Raw genomic sequence first — 21,493 nt, 5'->3', positions numbered from 1 at the left:
AGCTGAAAGTGGGGCTTCAAGTTGATGGCGGAGCCATGACCACAGGTGTTGCAGCTATTCATACCCTGCCTTTTCAGCTGGGCTTGCGGGAGATAGTGATTCAGGGACACTTTAATCCTTTGCTTGTTTGCTGAATTTTTTCAGAAAAAAGCAACAGCCTCTGGAGGAAAACAGCAGGTATCGCTTGTATTTACCACCTGCTCTCAAAGTGCTCCCCAAGGTAAAGCACAGGAGGTAAATGATAAGGGATGGGGAGCACAGTGCCTAAGGTCTTGCCCAAAATACTAGCTACAAGGTGGAGTAGAGAATGCATGTGTGGCTGAGGCCTGAGCATTGCAGCCGTGGATGCACCTTGCAAGTGATGCTCACGAGCCCTTGTGAGACTTTTGTTTCTTTCTTTTTTTTAGGAATACACAACAATAAATGTTTTCTAGCTTATTTCAGCTAAAAGGTCAATAGAGAAGGTCATACTCTTTTTCCTGAGCTTTCACAAAGGATGGTGCTGGGTTTCCAGAAGACACCTACCATATTGCAGAATGTCTCTAGTCTTAGTTGTATCCCTTCATGTCAGCCATGAAGGATTTCAGGCCCAGGTGCTCTGGCTGCGTTTTCCAGCAGGGTCTGGTCCCGCTGGACTCTGGGTTTCAGGTAACTCCCATGTGGCTTGTCTCATACCAGATTAGTCGTGACTACCATGCAACAGCTGTTGTATTCCTGCCGAAATCTGGTGGCTGGCCACAGCCCACGGAAAATGCTGGAGAAGTCTAAGAAAGGCTCAAAAGCCACTTCATCCAGGCAGCCCGGCTTCCCAGCCCTGCTGTGACCAGCGCCCTTCAGGACTGCTTGCATGTCCCTGCTCCCAGCATTTCTTGTTCTCCACGTGCAGCTCTCTCCCAGGAGAGCAATGCTGTGCCGTACGTAGGTTCATAATCATGTCTCATTGCCAGTGTCCGCTATGGCAGCCCTCAGAAAACCCTGGTGTTGAGAGGATGGTGGGGTACGTGTGGCGCTGCCAAGCTGGCAGCCCACCAGGCTCTGGTTCGTGTCGCCAGCTGCTCTCACGTCAGCATGTGCGTGTGGGGCTGGCAGGTGCCTGAGCTCATGGATCTCCGGTGACTCTATCCACATCTCTCCTAAACCATCATTAAAACATGCAAACCCCACAGCCTGCGGTGTTTCCTTGGGACAGTGAGCCCCTGGGGTGTCAGGTCCCCCAGGAAACCTTCCTGTGGGTGCCTGTGGTGAGTGTTGCCCCCCTTGCCATGTGGGACCCCAGGAGCCAGCCCAGCCCCGCAATGGAGGCTTCCTCACCTCGGGGTGACAGATGAGAGACGGCAGCATGGCATGAGGGGCGCTGGCCTCACACCCCAGGGCTGTCCCAGCACTGGTGGGAGCTGGGGAGCACGGGGGGCTGTTTGGGGGTCCAGGGGTGCGGAGGTGGCAGGGAGTGATGTGGGGTGGGGTGGGTGTCAAATCTTCCCCACCACTGCTGCAGGGGCCCTGGGGGACGTGGGTGCAGATGTCTGGGGACACGATGCTGGCAGTACCTGCCGGGGGGAGCATAGCTCTGGGGGACACAGCTGGGGGTGGCCATGGGGCACAGGGTGAGGGGCTGGGATGGGAGGACACAGCTGAGAGTGGCTGTGGGGCGCAGGGTGAGGGGCTGGGACGGGGGACACGGCTGGGGGGGCTGTGGGGCGCAGGGTGAGGGGCTGGGACGGGGGACACGGCTGGGGGGGCTGTGGGGCGCAGGGTGAGGGGCTGGGACGGGGGACACGGCTGGGGGGGTGTGGGGCGCAGGGTGAGAGGTGAGGACGGGGGGACACGCCTGGGGGGGCTGCGGGGCGCAGGGTGAGGGGCTGGGACGGGAGGACCCGGCGGGGCCGGCGGCGGGGCGCAGGCCCGGGAGCGGCCCTCAGGCGGTGGCGGAGCGGCTGTGCGCACGCGCGCTGCCCGGCACGCGGCGGTGCGGTGCCGCGGCGCCCCCCGGCGGCCCGGCGGCGGGACGAGCCCTGCACGCGGCCCGGCGCCGCGTGCCCCCGCCCCCGCCGTTTACCCGTGAGGCGGCGCGAGGCGGCGGCGGCGCGTGCCGGCATGGCGGGGCGCGGCGGGGACCCCCACCGGCTGCGGCCGCGGCCACCGGGTCGCAGCGTGGCCCGGCGCGACCTGCCCGGCGCCCACATCCAGTCCTTCAACTACGCCGTCAGCGAGGGCGTCTACCGCGCCGTGCAGGTCTGGGGGGCGAGGGGCGGGCGGCGGGGGGGAGCGGAGCCGGGCCGGGGCCGGGGCCTCCCGCCGGGCTCCCGCCGCGCTTCATCCGGTGCCGTTGCAGGATCTCTCCCCGCTGGAGTTCGCGCTGAAGGACAGCCGGGTGTCGCTGGCGGTGACGGGGGTCTCCATCGCCCCCCCCGCCGTGCCGGCGGGAACGGTCTGCCAGGAGAGGAGGGTCTTCCCCGCCGAGTGCCGCGGCCTCCGCAGCACCTACCGCGGCCGGATCGCCGTAAGTGGCCTCGTCACGCCTGGCAGCTCCCCGGGGGGAGCAAAGCCGCCGGAGCCCTTCCCGCCTTTCTGCCTGCTTTGGTTGCAGACCCCTTCCCGCTTTCACCGGCCCCGGGGGGTTTCCAAGAGCTCTGTCCCGCCTGGGGTCTCGGGTGTTGGTGTAGCGTGAGGTCGCTGCCCAAACTTCCCTCCAAACCGAGCTCGTAACGGGCCGGGGCCTTTTTTCCCCCCCCCCTTCTTTTCCACGGGACCCTAGCTGTGTGCTTCACTCCGCTGTCAAACTTGCCTTGCAATCGGCCAGCCAGTTCAGACGACCTTGGAAGGAGACCCCTGTCATCCCAGAGAGCGTGACAATCCGAATCTTGTTTCTGCAGGAATCCAGGGTTCAGAAGCAGTGTTGCTCCCGAATAGAAGTCCAGAGTTACCCGTCCCTCTTGCTCACATCATATGTTCATCATTTTTCTGAATTGCTCTGAAATTGGCCTAGAGAAGAAGCAGCATCCTCAGCAAATCTTTTCCTTTGCACTGTGAAAGGATTGCACAGCCATTGCTGTTTCTGTTAAATTTGTGTAATTGTATCTGAGCTGTAAGTTTGCATGAGGCGCTCAGTGCAAGGGAATGCTTGCTTGCAATTTCAGCTTTTTTGTTGTTATTTTAGTTTGCCCAAAGCATTACAACTAACAGTGATAAAAGCGACTGTAAATGCAGTATCTTACCTGAACATGAATGTAGGGCAGTTGCAGATTGTTCACAGCCATTTTCCCAGTGGCTCTTAGATTTTCCAGAGCTAGAGATACTTTTATTTTCCATACCTGAATTATTTCCTATCTTTTTTTTTCCAATATTTGTTTGTTTGTTTATTTTTGAACCCATGTAAATGTTTGGAACAAAACATTTTGCTGTGCCTTGTGTGAGAAGGTATTGCCTCCTGCTTGGACAGGTTGGTTGGTCTCTCCCGCTGCCTACCCTTGCATGGCAGGAAGCAGCGTGTCATTATTCCCTGTTTCCACCATGCTGCCTTTAACCACGTACGCCTCCCTCAGATTCTTCCTGCAGTTCTCACTTCCCTAAGATGAGAAGTGAGCCCCGGTCTGCTGAGCGGCTGCTCATACGGGAGCCGCTTTATACCTTTAGCCATCGCTTAAACCGTAGACTAGAACTGTGCAGAGGTCTTGGTGTAAGGCTGCACCGTGGATTTGGAGGGGTGCAGTAACATTTCCCTTCCTTTTCCTGGTAATTCCTAAGACGCGATTTACTCTTTTAACTGTTGCCAGGTGTTAAACCCATGTTTTTGTATTGCAATGCTGGTGTTTCTTTCCTGCGTGGCAGCAGCTCTTTTAAAGCCTATCATTCTGTGTATAAAGTTAGGATTGTTTGCTCCCACAGTACATTTTATCACTGCATTTTTTACAGTCAAGGGGTCCTTCTGCAGACCCACTGCCAGATCTTGTCATCATAAATAAATTATTTTTTCACAAGCACTTTTCTTTCTCACTTTTCAGTTCACTCATGGATATGTTGCTGAACAAGTCTTAGGAAGGGTCTCTGCAGGCTTGTAGTGGGGATGTCCTTTCATTGAACAGCTTCTGTTTTCTTCTACTTTTTCTTTTAACTGTTTGCTAACTTCGAAGGTTTCCTTTCATATCCTGTGGCTGCTTTTTCTTTTTAGGCTGCTGTGTTGAAGGGTCTGAAAGGCAAAGTAGACTGTATCAACTTTGTTTACTCTACTAGCAGCTTCTTTACCTACTTCTAGACTTGTACTATTTTCTTCGGTAAACCCATGTTGACTCTTTTCCCTGGAGTAATCTTTATGCATGTGTAAATGTTCTGCTTTTTATTATCATTATTACCATTTTACAGTGATAGAATTTTGTGAGACAGATTGTGGTTATATTAAATGTACAGTTAATATAGCAGGAAAGATTAAAAGGGCAACTTAATTGGCTAACTGTTTGCGTTGTGTTGTTTTAGGCTGACATCAGCTGGTCAGTGAATGGCATGCCACAAGGGACCATTAAACAGCCCCTGGGGTATATTCCAATCATGGTGAAGTCCAAGCTGTGCAACCTCTATAATCTTTCTCCACAAGAGCTCATAGAGCACCATGAGGAGGAAGAGGTAACGGGGATGTTGTGGGTCAGGAAAATCTGCATTTTACATCTCAGGCCAGCTTCTCTTTACAGAACTTGAGCGTTTATATTTTATTTCAAGTTTGACTTGTTATTTTCTCTGAATGTACCCTATTTATGGTGGTTCCATACAGCATCTTGAAAAATTTGCAGTCACAACTGTCTTTGAATACAGGATCTGTTTGGTGCTGATACCTATGGCTCCAGTATATGACTTCTCAACTGCTAACCAGCAACTGAGGCTATGTAGCTGTGAGTGGGCCTCTGTGGAGACAGAGATTTGGAGAACAGGCATTGAAAGAGACATTTTAATTCTGAGTTGTCTTCTGCAGCTTTTTCGTCATCTCCCCAGTAGCATGTCAGCTGTGGGGAATTGAATACAGAATTATTTAGGGCTGTATTTTGTGCTCACAAAAAGAGTCAGCAAACTATGAAAAAATCTACAATGGTGTACTATTGCTGCCCGCCTAGCGTGCCGCTTGTACCTTCATTCATAGTATTACTCATTACTGAAATACTTTTTGTCTAATGGCATACCATTTGGGGAGCTATAAATTTATCAGTGTTAAGCTTGTATGTGACCGGAAAGAGGATTTCTGCACTGAAGATCCCTCCGGTTTATAAACTCAAAATGAGAACTTCAGAGTCTTTATTAAAAAAATAGTTAATGTCAGCTCTTCAAAGCTGTTCAGTTGACCGCACATTTTTTTATTATTATTATTTTTCTTTCTTCCTTCAAATTGTGGAACATGCATCCCTTTCCTTGCACTATATGCTACATTTAGACTTAATAGTCACTGGCAAGGAGTGCAGCCTTTCCAAATGCAGTGCTGAAACATATGTCTTGCTATGTGTTTCATAGTTAAAACATTAAATGTTTGTTAACATACAATTACTTTTACTTAAAACGCTGGGTTACGAATTTCTAAGCACATTAACGTGATTTTTCTCCTTCTGCCAGGAAATGGGAGGCTACTTTATAATTAATGGCTTAGAAAAAGTTATTAGGATGCTGATTATGCCCAGGCGAAATTTCCCTCTTGCAATGACGAGACACAAATGGAAAAACAGAGGCCCTGGCTTCACAGAGTACGGTAAGCTGAACAGTTTCCTGCAGCGTCCTGCTAGTAACTACTTGAGGATAAACAGGAGTGACCATCTATAGCTGACTTGTGGTAGTTTGTTTTGGTGTAGCTCTTGTGTAATGTTTATATTTTTTACTACACATAAAAATAAAGGGTCAACACTGCCCTAATGGTACAAGCATGAGGCAGGTGCTGGTCTTGTGGGAACTGTCTGAGCTGCTCATGCTGAGCAAGGAGACTGTACTCCAGGCCTTGCAGTATGTGTAACCTTTTGTTATGTGGAAGGTGTAACTATAACCCTACCTTCAGTAGAAGTCAGTGTAAACTGCTGAACTTGTTTCATTGAATTTGTTTATCCGTACTTTGAGATGGCAGGTTTAATTTACATGAAGCAGATGAACTAGATTCTTGGCTGTCCCATACCTATGTCATGTATACTCAGTAAAACAAGTTTAAAATTTAATTAAACCAGTAAAGTTACAGTTTTAAAATCAGGGGTTACCAGCTGCTGATTTGACTGGACCGTGGTGCTTCAGCACATACCGTGATTCCACATGAATTAACTTTGAGGCAGTGCCAGTTTAAACGGTCCCATCTGTTTTATTTTTCTTTGTCCTGCAGTGGATAGCATGGGACAGGACCAGGAAACACTGCTTCGGTGGTGCCACCCAAACAGAAAGATGTGAAAACTTGACCTAGAGTGCCATTAGAAAGAGTACTTGTGTGTTGCTGTGTCTACAACCTAAGGTTATAGACAGAATAGTTGAGGCTTGGGGCTTTCCTGTTCTTAAAAACTGTGTGCATCTTCCAAGCCTCTCAGCAAGTGTGCTGGCTGTCCCGAGGCATTTGTCCACTAAGAACTGCACTGAGCTGGTGTATTTATTTGAAATGGGAGACTGATGCTGAAACTAGTGATCTGCCTGGTGTTCTCAGCCACGAAGTACCCAAGTTTCTCTCGTGAATTGTCTCACACCTGATCGGCCACGTCACAGCAATGCAGCCGGTTGGATTTGTACAGCTCACGTTGGTCTTTGCTTGTGTTAATTTTTGCAGGAGTAGTGATGCACTGTGTTAAGGATGAGCACACTGCAATAAATATGAACCTTCACTACTTGGAAAACGGTTGTGTCATGGTGAATTTCATTTTTCAGAAAGAGTTGTTCTTCCTTCCCTTGGGATTTGCTCTGAAGGTAAACAACTAATGCTCGTGCTTTCTGTGTTGAATATACAGAGAAGTTTTGCTAAGCATTTTTATTTAAGTAATGAGCAGCTAATTCCATATTAAGTGTTTTCAGTCATTCTTCTGAAGAATGGCTGAAGAACTACAGTCCAAACCGAGCCTGTGCCTGTAATGTAACACTCAGCTGCAGCAGAGGAAGCATGTGCAGGGTCAGGAGAGGAGGGGAGAGTTATGCAAGGGTTTCATGGCTTTTTGCTAATGAACACACTGGATGAATAGCTCTTGGAGGGTGTAAGAGTTTGCCACCTAACGTGAAAGATCTCGAGAATCTTTTTAAAACAGAATGATGGCTGAGTGTTCAGTGAGTGAACAACATTAATCATTAAAGTCAGGTTGTCCCATCTAAAAGTAAACTGTCTTTTTAAGGAGAAAAATAAAATGCTGTTTCTAATTGGAACTGGAAGCAATAAAGATCTGGAAGGATCTATTTGAGCACATTTGGTAGATGTAAACTGTTCTTTGGATAGCAGACAAAAGTTTTACTTGAGCCAAGACTTTCTAAATTCTCCTCTAAAAGCATGCTTTCTCTAGTAGCAGAGCCAGAGTACTTCAGCCCTGTATTTTGCCTATAGCAGCTAAGTGTTAAAGCAGATCAGAGGCCTGTGGCACTACATGATGGAAGCATCGTGTAAATCAGCCTCAGTCAATTTGTATCTTCTTTCCACCTGCTGTATTCACGTTGCTGTTGCACAATGCATTTCACTTTTTCTTCAGTGCTTTTCTTCAGCCTTTGCTTCAACAAAAGTAGTTACGAGAAGTAGCTGATTACCTCTTGTTTTAGTATGCAGAGGAATTGCACTGGCTCTCTGGTAGCTCATGAGATCTCAGGATAAGCAGGCCATGTTGTCTGAAGTTCAAATTCCTCCATAAGTGTCACTCTCTGTGGGTTTGCATCCCCTCTGCACCAATCAAGCTCAGTTCTGTACTGGTTTCCTGTGGTACATCCAGGTCCTGCTGCGGCAGACTGCTGCTAATGTGGCCTCACTGCGCTTCTGTTCTGGCTAGAATTCTGGTTTCTTCTTGCTGTGTAATCATCCCAGTGCTCTCCTCTGTTGGACAAGAGGCAGCACGTGCCCTGGCTGCTTCCAGATTGTATATATCATGATTACCAAGAAGCAGAACTGAGCTTACATTGCCCCCCTTCATAAAGAAATCTGCCTTAGTGTCTTTTTCATGCAGCCTTCAATTTTTCCTGAACTTTTTGAAGCTCACTTAAATGTGATGAACAAGTAGTTTACTTAAAGATGAGACACGTTTGTCAGTAAATACAGAAGTCATTGGTGGACAACATATTTGCTTAACCCTGAGGTAAAGAAACAACTAGGAAACCATTATAACACCAAGACCTGAGAATGTTGGATTTAAGTATGAGCTTTAGTATATGAAGTGCTGAAACTAAAGTGAATTCGTTCTAATAGCCTTCATCAAAAGGCTAAATTGCCTTTTGATTTGCATGAGAATAAGTAGCAGCTTGAGACAATGGTGAATTAAATTCATGTTTCTAAGTGAGCTCATTCTGTAAAGATATTAGTGGATCTTACCTAAACAAGAGATGCCTGTTAATTTAGAGGATGCAAGTTTGTTTTTTTCCAGTGGTCTCACTGGCTTGGGAGTACTTGTTGTGATCATCATCGGGGTATGAATATCCGCTGCATTACTCTCAAAGGACCTCAACCCTGCAGTATTTTTCAGTTTGCATAGGTGGAAGGGTATTTCCAGAGGGCTGAAAACCCAAATCAGTGGGGTGCCCTATTTCTTTTGTTGTATTTTATGGACAGATGTTGCTATGACTTTGTTTTTCTGATGTGATACACTTCTGTCTTTCAGGCATTAGTTAATTTCCCAGACTACCAGATTTTTGAAGAGCTGATCAAAGAAAAGGAAGGTGACACCTTTTATGTGAACTGCGTTACTGAGATGATGAGAGCGGTAGTGGATGCAGGCTGTTTCACACAGCAAAACGTCCTCGAATACCTGGGAAAGAGCTTCAGAATAAAACTTAACCTTCCTGAGTGGTACAGCAATGAACAGGCTGCAGATTTCATTTTGAAGTATGTATGTATGTATGCATGTAGGAGTGTGTGATATCAGTGTAACTGTATTGAAATTATAGACAGATTTAAGAGTACTCTGCCATATTATATCACACTTTGTTATGGTTTTCACATGCAGTTATGAAACGATAGCCAGTGGCCAGTTTTTGATGTGACTCCAGGATATTATGATAATCTGTATTTGCAGTGTTCAGAAATATGTGTATTAATGGTTGACACAAGTATGCCCAAAATGGTTTCAGGAGAGGGTATCAGTTGTTATTTAGATACAATTTTCTGATGTATTTGATGAAAAACATAAATATTAAAGATTAAGGAAGAGAAGGTTAAAACTAGGTCTGTGACTGCTCAAGGTTCCATTTGTTGAACAGAAATACTGCCATTTGTGGCACTTCATCAGTTTCACACAGTCGTTGCCAACTATGATGAGAATTACATTTATCTTTTAAAACGGTAGAAATTAGATGCTTTAAAGTCTTGCTTCTTCCATGGAATAAGTTAGAAAGGAATGGAAGAGCTGGCTTTGAAACTGCCGGTGTGACAGGCATTCAACTAAATAATTTCTTTTTCTGGTAAAGTAGGTGTTTGCTCTTGGACAGGTTTTTTAGCACGTGAAAAGGATCATTTGGGATGCCCGGGTCCTTGAGTTCTTGTAAAGAGGGGGTGGTCAGGTGGCTGGAAACACAAAGACAGCCTGCGGGTGCTTCAGAGGGGCACTTAAAAGTCCATAGACTAACTGGAAGCACAGAACTTTGTACTGAGAAATGTGAGTGGATAATTTCAAGAAAGTTGGAATTACTCTGTTTTTCTTATTTCTAAATATTCTGGTGGGTGGTTTGTTGGCTTTTTTTGTTGTTTGTTTTTTTTTTCCTCTGATATGGTCTGTACACCTTATTTGCCTCAGCTGAGGAGAGAGAAGAGGAGGAATCGTGAAAACATAAATTGGGATGTACCCTGTATGTCAGAGTGTAGGCAGGTTCTCCCTTCGGAGTTTTGTCTGGCTTTGCAGTGAAGTTGTGAAGGCTTCAGTAGAGGGCAATGTAGAGCAGAAGTGAAAAGCACAAAAAGTCCTCGAGTGCTGATGGAAGACTATGGCACTTGTGTCTTGGAGAGCAGGTGATCTCAAGTGTCTTGGAAAGCAGTTGATCAGCTTTAGCAGGAGTTAGGTCTGGCTTTCCGTTTGCTTGTGCCAGAGTGTTGTTCAGCCCACAATTTTCCACACGTGGGTGGATAGCAATGGAGATTTGGAGTTTTTGTGGCAGGACACTGATAATATTAACAGAAATGTTTCGTGGTTTGCTACTAGTTTCCAGCTCAGATTTGGGGTGGGGTGCACGTATGTGGATATGTGTGTGTATATGATTGGTGTCAGAGCTACTGTAACATAACACACAAGCCTCATCTGTTGACTGGTCCTGACTCAAATATCTGTTTACATAAACTGTATACTTATAAGGACATCTAACATGGGACTGTGTAAAATCAATCTTTCACAGGTTCACCTTCATTTAATCAACCAGGTATATCCTTAACAAAACTAGCCCCTTAAAAAGACAAGTTGATAATTTTTCAGCTGGGTTTTTTTAAATATTATTTCTTGGAATTTTCATATAATACTAAGGGCAACTGGAAAAGCTTGTGCCTTGTTAGGCTTTTTAGCCAAAAAATTGTGATTATTTAGAAGAAATGTGAAGAACAGCTAGCAGGAAGAGATGGTGTTAGTTGTCCTTCTCCTTTCTCTTTCTCCAGCAAGTGTATCTGCGTACACCTGACAAACAGAACTGAAAAGTTCTACCTGCTCTGCATGATGACCCGGAAGCTGTATGCCTTTGCCAAAGGAGAGTGCATGGAGGATAATCCAGACAGTCTGATGAATCAAGAAGTGCTTACCCCAGGACAGCTTTTCCTTATGTTCTTAAAGGTAAGGTCTTAAGGGGTTTAAGCCTGTGAATGTAATGGTCATCCAGTCCAGTTCCCACAGTGACCATGGGGACAGAAGTGCCGGAGCCAGACTGAAGAGCGGGGAGCCTGGATATGCTATGAAGCCTGAGTGCTGGATGTAACCAGGCAGTGTCGCTGAGGAAGGCTTGGCTGCCTCAGTATAGGGTATTAAATATGCTGAAGAAAAGCTTGTACAAAACCTGGAATAAAGAGCTTCGTAGCCTTCCAGAGCAAATGAAAGCGCCCCATTCAGGGTGGGAGTCTGAGGAAGGCGGAATACCGATCCTTCTGGTGTTTGAAGAGGGTTTTGAAACAGCGTACTTCTGTTGTATCAACTGATACGGGAGTGGTAAAGATCTGCCTTGTTGTGGTGTTGCTGCTGTTTCGCATAGCAAATGTGCAAGGAAATAACTGCCCCCCCATCTTCCAAAAGTGATGATTCATGATGATGTCATCGCTCTCCCATCTTTAAATTCCTTTACGGATCAGGAAGTTGATGGCATGCTTCTGACTTACGCAGTTAATTTATTACTGGCGATGCAAAAAGGTGGTTTCCTAATCTATTCTAATTCAATATGAACTCAGTTTCTTTCTAGGGATTCCTCATTTGAGGATGCCGGGAGGAAAGTATTCCTGTTCAGAAGCTTGATTATCCAGTGAAAATCATTGTGGAATAGTAGTTCCCATCCCCAAGTAAAGATACTTTTCTGAGTTATTAGATAACCTTTCTTTTCCATTTTAGCCAAAATTTTCTTAGCATTGTTTTATTGAAAGACTACTAAAACTTCTCTTGAGTGGTTTCAGTGAGTTTAGAAATAAAATAAAAAGTGAGTTCTGTGAAGCATTTTAATGCTATATGGAACTGCCACCAGGAACCAGAAAAGGTTGCTTTCCTGCCTGGCCCTGTCAGATCAGCAGGGGAGTGAGTTAACAGCCCCTTTTTTGAATGCAAAGATCCTAAATAGACTAGAGCATACAGTAGACACAGTGTGGCTCTATACAGTGGATTTTTACTAAGAGTTCAAAGCGTTGTTGGGTATCTTATGTCCTTTTCCCTGTTTTTATATAGTATCTAAGATCACAGCAGTGATAAAATTACAGTTAAAATGAAAATCCAGTCCACTATCTCAGATTGTCTCAGCAACATTTAAATACTGTGTGTCCATGGCCTTCACATTTTGGTATCTAAACTTACTTCGTAATGCGGTTTTACTTTGTCACTGTATGTAGCAGGCTAATCAGTGGAGTTATTCTTGTGGTCAGATTATACGTACCATTTCTGCTTTGGGTTTTGTTTGTTCTTTATGAAATTCTGTTCTTGTACTTCGTTTGCCAGACTCATCACCGGTCTGGGTGGAAGTGATTACTAAGCAGTTGGATGGGTATTTTCCTTGCAGGTCTGTGTTGGCGTGATACCATCAGCGTTTTGATAAAATGAAGTCAGTGTGGGAAATATGGCTGTTCACGAAAAGTTGTCCACCCTGCTGATTTCAGAGGATTTCTGTAGCATATGCAACTGATGTGAAGTTCTAATTTCAGCTTTTTTTTTCCTGTTTTAAATTTAAATCTCTCACTTTTAAACCATAGGAGAGGCTTGAAAGCTGGTTGCAATCTGTTAAGTTCGTTTTGGACAAAAGAGCAGAAAAGGCAGATATCAGCATAAATGCAGACAGCTTGGTGAAGGCATTCAGCCTGGCAACAGACTTTACAAAGCCATTTGAATATCTTCTTGCAACTGGTAACCTGCGATCTAAAACCGGTAAATCTTCAGGCTTAAGAAGCCTTTTTTTTTCCTGCTAAACAGAATGAGAAACAACATAAAACTGAGCTCTTAACTGAAAATAACTGCTTGCATGCAGACATTGTACACTGTAACTGAATTAATGAAAGTGGTGTGAGTAAAAAGGGATAATTGAGGAAAAAGGCAAGGTTTCTCCTCAAGCGTAGACTTTATGCATGGTATGAAACAGGTTAGTTGTTAAAGCAAAGCCTCTACCCAGATCAATAGTTGAAACTGAATTTAGCATTGTCCGGAATAGCAACCATATTTTGATTTTTTCCCAAAGATTATTTCTTCTCAGAAGGTGCAATGTAAGACAGAGAAGGGGCATTTGTTTATAAGGACTGCCCCATTCACTGGTCATGTGAGCTTAAATGGAGAGAAACTGCTTCACTAATGTATATTTCGAATTTACCTGGTGCTTCCCTGAAGTGTCTAGTGTGATGATGTTGTAATGGAATGCCCACTAGAAAATGAAATGAGATTAGAAGGCCACAGAATTTCAGTAAAAAGTACCAGCTGCAAATCCCCAAGCCGCTTCATGGAGAATGACTTTCATGTGTTTCTAAAAGGAGTTGGATTTTAAGCAATAGCTTGGAATTTAAAGTCTCTAGGCCTCTTACAGGTCACTGAGTTGCCTGTGCACAGGCAACAGCACATGTGCCTTCTGTTGTTGGGATCCTGTGTGAGCATATTTAGGGCTGCCTTGTAACATCATACTTTATTTGTTAAAGCTGGATGACGTCCTGACGTAAATCTCAATTCTGTTCCCAAGGCCTGGGCATGTTACAGGACAGCGGTCTGTGTGTGGTGGGAGACAAGCTGAATTTCATTCGCTACCTTTCCCACTTCCGCTGCATACACAGAGGGGCAGCATTTTCCCAGATGAGAACCACAACCGTCCGCAAGCTGCTGCCCGAATCCTGGGGTTTCCTGTGCCCTGTGGACACCCCAGATGGAGAACCCTGCGGTCTGATGAACCACATGACAGCTGTGTGTGAAATAGTGACAGAGACGGTGCCTGTGACAGACATTCCACCTTTGTTGTGTTCCCTAGGTATGTTTTACGGGCTTGATCATTTAATGAAGCAGTCTTCCTTTTTACCTTTCTGCCCTGCAAACCCGTATCTGGGAAAGGTCCTCCAGATACCATCACTGAACACTGTTAACTTGAGAAGGTGAAATCAAGTTAAACCTGTACTTACTGTGCTTCTGCTTAGTGGTAAGTAGCACGTTGCTTATACAGGCGTGTCAGCCTTTTGGAGAGCATAAAGTTCAATGTAAATGTCTCTTAGCACAAGGAATTGCACAGTAGAAGCTCTAAGAAACTGGACCAAGCAGTGACTTCCTAATGTTGCTGGTGACTTGAATTAAACTGCAGCTCACTTGTGATTGCCACCTTAACGGGAATCCTTATTTCAATCAGAAGAATGGGGAGGGGAATGGCATTCTTAGTTGCGCAGGTTTTACATTTTCCATTCAGTAATCTACAGCTGTGCCCTGTAGGTCTGAATTTTTTGATGTCTCAGAAAGCTTTTTGGTGTGGATTGAGGCTTCCTGCAGAAATAACTTCTGTGTTTTGTTTGCTTTTTTGGCTGTTCCTTCTACCAACCCCCTCTTCTCACAGGTGTCACCCCCATTGATGCGACTCCAAGCAAGCCTTACGCGGAGTGTTATAGAGTTGTGTTGGATGGCTCTGTGGTAGGCTGGGTAGAGTGGGAGCTGGCTCCTGAGATTGCAGAAACCCTCCGCCGTTTCAAGGTTGTCTTGTTTAAAATGTTTCTTGGCTAAACATCCTCAATATGCAGTGGTCAAAACTAGGCACGTTTAGAACTTTTTGTAAACTTCCTTTTTTTTTTTTTTTTTTTTTAATCTGACACAGTAAGTTATCTTTAGCTGTATGTTGGTATTGGAGTGGGCTTTTCTGTTTTCCTTGTTTATATCCGTATGTTTGGTCTGCTGGTTTATGAAGTCATCATTTTTAGAAGAACTTTTTTTCTTGAAAAAGGTAAGATAGACATATTGTGTCCTTTTCTTGGTGGAGATTTTTCTGGAAGTATTTTTAAAATCTTTTCTCCATCATTTTGTATTAGCAGCTACACCTGTGGTTGGCATTTTCATTGTGTAGCCTGTTGGATGCAGCTTAACTAAATCAGTGTTGGTTTGCGTTTCTAAATTGGTATTCCTTTGCACAAACAGATAACACAAGAGAAGAGATTTCCTGCACGGGCAGAAGTGGTCCTTATCCCAATGACAGGAAAACCCAGTCTGTATCCTGGGTTGTTCATTTTTACTACCCCTTGCCGGATGGTGCGGCCTGTCAGAAACCTGTCCTATGGAAGGAATGAATGGATTGGTACTCTGGAACAGGTGGGGTTTGCATATTTCCTTTACAAAGCTCTGACTATTACAGAGGTACCCAGCATCAAAAACAATGTTTTGGAAAATATTTGTGAAAGGAACTGAGGATGGGATATAGGGAGCTTGTGTGGAAGAGCTAGAATAGGTGGCAAAAGGGTTTTCTCGCCTCCTGCTAATTGGTTTCCAGTAAATGTCTTAGATGGACTGTAGGGATCTTTTTGAGATATTGAAATCTGCTCTCAGTATTAACTTAGTGAAGCGTTTGAGGCGAAGGATTGCTGTCTTGTGTGTACTGTCTCATCTTACGTTACATCATGTTCTCCAAATTGCTCATGGGCAGCCGAGCAGTGGATTGCCAGGGAACTTGCCCATTTGGAACAATTAAAATGGGAGACAGGAAGGAGGACATGTCACTGCAGTTTTGTATTTCCAGACTTGCAGTTGGCCTGTGATTGTGATAGGCAGTTTAACAGCTGTCTGGTATTTTCCTTGCCTGCTAATACACTAAGGTGCAGAAAATGACCACAGCTAAAACTGAAATGGATAAAAAGACATCGGAGGCAGCTTTGTTTTTCTTCCTTCCCTTTAAAAGAAGGAAGCGAACGAGCGTTGTCCGATTTGATGCTTGCAGATCTTCATGAACGTGGCCTCGCTGGAGTCGGAGGTGGTGCCCGGAATGACCACTCACCAGGAGCTCTTCCCTCACAGCATTCTGAGCGTGGTGGCCAACCTCATCCCCTTCTCTGACCACAACCAAAGTCCACGAAACATGTACCAGTGCCAGATGGGTAAGTGTTGTAGTACCTAATGCTGCAAGGCCCTGGGCAAGGGAGAGGGGGGAAAAAAATGTCTCGCGTGTCTATTCCAGTGTGTCTTCCCGCATTCCCAAGTAACAGCTGTTCCCAGCCGTTGTTTCAACATTGAGGTTGATTAACAGTCATTTTGTTCATGGCAAAGGAAGTGAAGTCAGGTTTATCATCCTGGCTGCCTTCCAGTGGGCAGTTCTAGGTTGTTGCACTCATGTTGCCTTCCTTAAGCCTTTAGTAAGTTTTGTTTGTTTGTTTTTTTCTTAATTTGATGTTGTTGATCACATAGACAAGTGAAGGGCACTGCACCAGCTGTTTGGTGGTGTTAGTGTCTGACAACTGTGCTGCCAACAGTCCTCTGGTCCCCACAACTGACAGAGGTTAACCTACTTCTGACTGGTAGCTACAGCAGATGCTCTGCAGTAGTCAGTGTGAGGTTTCCTTGCCACCTGTTTTCAGTCAGCGACTGCTGTCTTGACACTGCAGCTGTTGAGAGGACACTTGCTAGGCATCTCTTGCAAGAGAGTAATACAGCACTCTGGCAACAGGGTGGGTTTTGTTTCTGACAACTATTTGACAAAGATTTAAATTGATTTATTTGGTTGTCTGAAAGAGGTTGGAATAGGGTATGTAGTGGGATTTCAATCAGCTGAGGTGCAAGTGATGTGCAAGAAGGTTATTTAAAAAAAAAAAAAAAAAGGAAAAAAAAAAAAAAGGTAGACTAAGAGAAAGTGTGTGGGTAGGGACTTCCAAGAGAACAGGTCTCATTACGTCCATAGCATCGCTAGCATATTACATTTCTGACAATATTATCAGAAAGATATCCTTAAAACGCTACCAATTTTTCATACTTTTCTGAAAGTACCAATGTGACTATGTTCAAAACTTGTTTTCCTTGCCAATATATTTATACTGCAGAAGCAAACGCTTTTTGGCCTGGAAATATGTAAGGTGTGCCTCACTATGGGGAAACTCTGGGGCGATGGAAAAAAAAAAAAAGAAAAAAAAAGAAAACAAACAAAAAACCCCAACCAAACAAAACCAAAAAACACCACACCAGCCTTATTGGAGATTTTGAAATTGCAGAAAAGACACAAAATTACAAATAGTCCTTATGAAATGATATGAAAGGAACTGAGTGTTGTGGTTCACAGAAACTTTTCTAGCTGGACTTAGGGCAATTATTGAATTCCAAGGGGGTTAAGATTGATAATCCCTCTAAATTATTTCCCTCTATTTCCAGCTTTTTTCTTAACAAGATACATGGAGGATGAAACATAGATTAACTTTGAATTGATGCTGAATAAATCCAACTTTCTTTCTTTATAGGAAAGCAAACCATGGGGTTTCCAGTTTATAACTACAAGGACCGCTCAGATAACAAGCTGTACCACCTTCACACTCCCCAGAGCCCTCTGGTGCGGCCCAGCATGTATGACTATTATGGTATGGACAGCTATCCCGTCGGCACCAATTCAATTGTGGCTGTCATCTCCTACAGCGGCTATGACATGGAAGATGCAATGGTAAGCCACCAAAAGGAGAAATCGTACTGTTCTGTAAAGGAATTTGATGGGGGGGCCTGGGAAGAAGGGTGGTACCTAGCCGAGAAGAGCCTGTTTTCTGCTTCTGCTGGTCCACACACTGTTAGGGCAGATAAAGGAGCACAGCGGTTAAGTGTTGTTACCGCAGGTAGTGCTGGAGCTACTGAGAGTAGAGCAGAGCTCCCTTGTGCAAGGCAGTGGGCTTCCAGCATTGAAAAATACTGGGGTTACAGGAGGTTGGGGCCTTTTGAAACGGTGACTTGCTGGGAGGCTTTGTTTAGGAAGGCAGTGTTAAAAAGGTAAGCATCAGATCGGAAAGGAAAAGCTTTCTTTGTTGAAGTTATTAGCAAGTCTTTAACAGGCCTTTGCTGCTTCTTTTTAGATTGTGAACAAATCTTCCTGGCAGAGAGGGTTTGCCTATGGAAGTGTTATCAAGATGGAGAGCATTGACCTTGCCCTTAAAGCCAGCAGGGCAGGCGATAATTTAGTATTTGGCGTCAGGCCTGGTGATCCGAACCTTACGGAGAAGTTGGATGCCGACGGACTGCCTTTTGTTGGCTCTATCCTACAGCCTGGGGACCCCTTCTACAGCTTCATGAACCTCAGCACAGGGGAGACCTTCACGGTGTACTATCCGTAAGTACAGCTTGTCCCTCCTGGCTCCCCACGCCTGCTGGTGAGCAGTCTGAGAGCAGCTGGCCCTGATGAGCTGCAGTATCTTTTCCTCCAGGTGTTCCCTTTTCTCCTCACGTGATAGTGTCCGTGTCTTGACAGAGCATGAAGTTCATGTAGGTGACTCCCATGTGTGTATCACGGCTTTTCCGTAAGCCAGTGTATGCTGCAGAGCCTGACTTACCCCAGGAAGAGAATCTGAGGCCGGTAAAAAGAAAGACCTTGCAGAAATGTTTTGCTGTCTCCCAAGGACCGTTCCTCTGCCTGTCCCCCCCAGTCGTTTTCGGTAGCTTTTTGTTAATTGACCCGCATAAGGTGTTCTGTCTAAAAAACCAAAAGAAACACCAAAATCAAAACAAAGCGCCTCGTCCCAGAGACTTGCCAGAAGACCCTGTAAGCAAATTTGTTACAGGATTAGGGGTTCAAAGAGCATTTTTATTCACATTGCATCTTCCGAACTGCTAGAATATTAAAATGTGTTAACTACACCCCTCCCTCCCCCTGGAATATTTCAAGGATAAGTTTTGTAAGATTTTTGAACTTCAGTTGAAAGAGAGAAGGTTGCTGAGGCTTTCATTAAAATCTTAATTCCTTCAGGAAAGGGAAGCAAAAACATTGACATTTAAATGCATCCTGCGCTCCCAGTTGTCTGTACAACTTCAGGTCTTACCTGCGTCTCTCTACAGCATTGATAGAGTGAGGTTAATGGTGTGTAGTTATTCACATTGTGAAGGCGAATTAGTTTGAGAAGCGCTTGGGTAACACAGTAACTGGCATTACTGGGAAGACTATTGTTTATATAACGGTGCCTTAGCTGCACCAGGGAGACTGCTGTGGACTCGTAGAATTAGTCGTCCTGGTTGTAGAGCAGGGCTAAAAGATTCGGCATGTGGTAGTGGGGATCTGTAAGCTCAGCCTCGTCCTTGCACTTGTGGAGCCTTCTTTGGCTTTCCCACCCCACGCTCCTGCCCCCCAGCTCTCTCATGCCATCACGGCCTTAGTTCAGGTTCTTTACCCAGAGAGCCATTTTACCTCTGTACCATTCAGCTTTTGTTCATTCTTGGTCCAAATCGGATAATTATTTGGGTTCCTACAGAGAGATGAGGTTCCCAGCTCTCAGTGTTGGCTCCTGCCCCCAGTTTGCCCCAGAGAGCCTTAAGATGGAGTTCTCCCTCCTGTCCTAAGTGCTGCATATGCTGCTAGATCTTATGCGTGGCTTGGAAGAGAGGGAGGCTTTGACTTCGAAAGTTTGAACAAGCTTGGAAGAGGCTTATGAAGCACAGTTTCCTTTTTTTGTTTTTTTGGGGGGGGTTGTTCTTTATTTCTGTGGTGGCCTGTACCCTGGTTGCATTTGGATATGGCAAAATAATAGCTTTGAAACAGAAGCTAAACTTAGGTACAGGCCTTCCGCAAGCACTGTGTTCATTAGGACTTCAAAGGAGAAGAAGAAAAGTAATCTTGTCTTAACATGGGACAAAATGTATTTATTCCTTAGCTGCCGTCTCCAAAATGAGTGGAGAGTTTGGGCCGACGGCTCTATTACAACAATTAAGCCTGCAGCAGACGCCTAGCACGTGGAACATGAGGCTGAGGGTTCATCTGCAGAAGCAGCACACCCCTGAAAGGGGCACTTCTCAGCTCACGTTGCGCCTTCCCTTTCTGCTCTGAACTTCCCTCTCTGCTTTGCACCGAGCCCAGTTCTTTATTTTGGTATCCCACCAAGATCGTGTGAATTTATTGGGGGTAGGGAGAGGGACTGCTGCCTTGACACAAAACAAATGGCACTGGGGTGCAGTTTCTCAGATAAAGTGCAATACAGATGAATCAGGTTTAAATGATCTTTATTTTAAATCACGGGTGGCACATTACCTGATCACCTGAAAGCTGTAGCTGTGTTTCTAGTATTAGAAAAAGCAAATGAATGGCACTTGTGTGATGCCGGTGTATTGCTTCCTTGCCCTAATTCTTACGCAGTCTGATTTCCCTCGCTACTGAATAGTACTTTTCAAGAACGATGTTGTTCCCCAGCTGTCCCGAGGCATTTTATGAGACTTAGGAAGTGGTTTGGTTTTTTTCCTTCGTTTCTCTTTCCTAGCTAAAAATCATGAGCGCACCTGACAGCTTTGCTGTGATTGTTTTTCCACCTACACAGGAATAAGGAAGTCGGCATTGTAGACAACGTCAGGTTATGCAGTAATGACCGTGGCACCGGGAAATTCAAGAAGGCTTGCATCACTGTGAGGGTTCCCCGAAATCCAACTGTCGGAGACAAATTTGCCAGCCGTCACGGACAGAAAGGTATCCTGAGCCAGCTCTGGCCAGTCGAGGATATGCCGTTCACAGAGAACGGGATGGTTCCAGACATCCTCTTCAACCCTCACGGCTTTCCCTCCCGTATGACCATTGGGATGTTAATTGAGAGTATGGCGGGGAAGTCAGCGGCGCTGCACGGTGTCTCCTACGACGCCACTCCCTTCACCTTCACAGAGAAGAACTCCGCTTTGAAATACTTCGGTGAGACTTTAGTGAGCGCAGGTTATAACTTCTTTGGGACGGAAAAGATGTACAGTGGCATCAGCGGCCTGGAGCTGGAGGCGGACATCTTTGTGGGAGTGGTGTACTATCAGCGCCTGCGCCACATGGTCTCGGACAAGTTCCAGGTGAGGACAACGGGGCCCCGAGACGCTGTCACCAACCAGCCCGTCAAGGGGAGGAACGTGGAAGGTGGGATTCGCTTCGGCGAGATGGAGCGTGACGCTTTGCTGGCTCACGGCACGTCTTTCTTGCTGCAAGACCGCCTGTTCAACTGCTCCGATGGCTCCGTAGCCTACGTCTGCATGAGCTGCGGCAGCATGACATCTCCTGTGCTGGAGAAACCGCCACACTCCTCCTCTGTGACGAGCAACAGGAGGTACTCCTGCTCCGTCTGCGGCGAGGTGGACACGATCGAGGTTGTCCCGGTGCCCCACGTCTTCCGTTACTTTGTGGCAGAGCTGGCAGCCATGAACATAAAGACAAAGCTCAACGTGGAGTAGCTCTGTCCTCGGGCACAGCGATGCTGCTGCTGGGAGGGAGGAAGCACGGGTCAGTCCTGCCTTTGCCCCCCACGGGTTTCAAGCGTTAAGTCAGTTCTCAGGTTCTTCAAACGTTTGCGAGATTAATTTGATGTTTGTATCGAGACGGGGGCGGTCGCCAAGCTGTATGGCGAGGAAACGCAGCTCTCTTGAAGTTCGTTTGCGCTTCCTAAAGGATCACTAGCTCTTGAGATGTGGCGTGTGGAAATCAAGCGATATCACCGCTCCCACCAGGCTGCTGGGTTGAGAGCGGCAGGGGTTCTTCGTTCTCCGAGCACTGGCTGCAGCTGCAAAGATGAAGAGGTCAT

At 45.8% G+C, this 21,493-nt stretch overlaps 1 protein-coding gene across 2 annotated transcripts; it reads left to right on the top strand.

Annotated features, from left to right (window-relative positions):
- Positions 1-2,147: 2,147 nt before the first annotated feature.
- On the top strand, positions 2,148-21,150 carry POLR1B (RNA polymerase I subunit B). Of its 2 annotated transcripts, XM_082306243.1 has the most exons (15): positions 2,148-2,232; positions 2,333-2,500; positions 4,471-4,617; positions 5,590-5,722; positions 6,767-6,903; positions 8,781-9,004; positions 10,757-10,928; positions 12,536-12,707; positions 13,504-13,785; positions 14,356-14,489; positions 14,928-15,098; positions 15,721-15,877; positions 17,225-17,421; positions 17,822-18,075; positions 20,264-21,150. In XM_082306243.1, exons 3-15 carry the CDS (start codon positions 4,498-4,500, stop codon positions 21,144-21,146), a joined length of 3,036 nt encoding a protein of 1,011 aa, XP_082162369.1. In that variant the 5' UTR covers positions 2,148-2,232; positions 2,333-2,500; positions 4,471-4,497; the 3' UTR covers positions 21,147-21,150. The 2 variants fall into 2 exon arrangements, with proteins under 2 accessions (XP_082162369.1, XP_082162370.1); XM_082306244.1 differs by lacking the exons at positions 2,148-2,232; positions 2,333-2,500 and adding an exon at positions 3,028-3,085.
- The last annotated feature ends 343 nt before the right edge of the window (positions 21,151-21,493 follow it).

The sequence above is a fragment of the Platalea leucorodia genome (assembly GCF_965183815.1).
Source record: "Platalea leucorodia genome assembly, chromosome: 3".
NCBI classification, from domain to species: Eukaryota; Metazoa; Chordata; class Aves; order Pelecaniformes; family Threskiornithidae; genus Platalea; species Platalea leucorodia.
Note: the sequence above shows the minus strand (reverse complement) of the source record. Positions and strands in the feature narration are given on the sequence as shown.

Bases quoted from the DNA above. Each gene is read 5' to 3' on its own strand.
- POLR1B (XM_082306243.1), top strand. From the start codon at position 4,498: ATGCCACAAGGGACCATTAAACAGCCCCTGGGGTATATTCCAATCATG. The intron at 17,422-17,821 runs GTAAGCCACCAA...GCTTCTTTTTAG, and splicing joins ATGACATGGAAGATGCAATG to ATTGTGAACAAATCTTCCTG. The intron at 18,076-20,263 runs GTAAGTACAGCT...CCACCTACACAG, and splicing joins ACCTTCACGGTGTACTATCC to GAATAAGGAAGTCGGCATTG.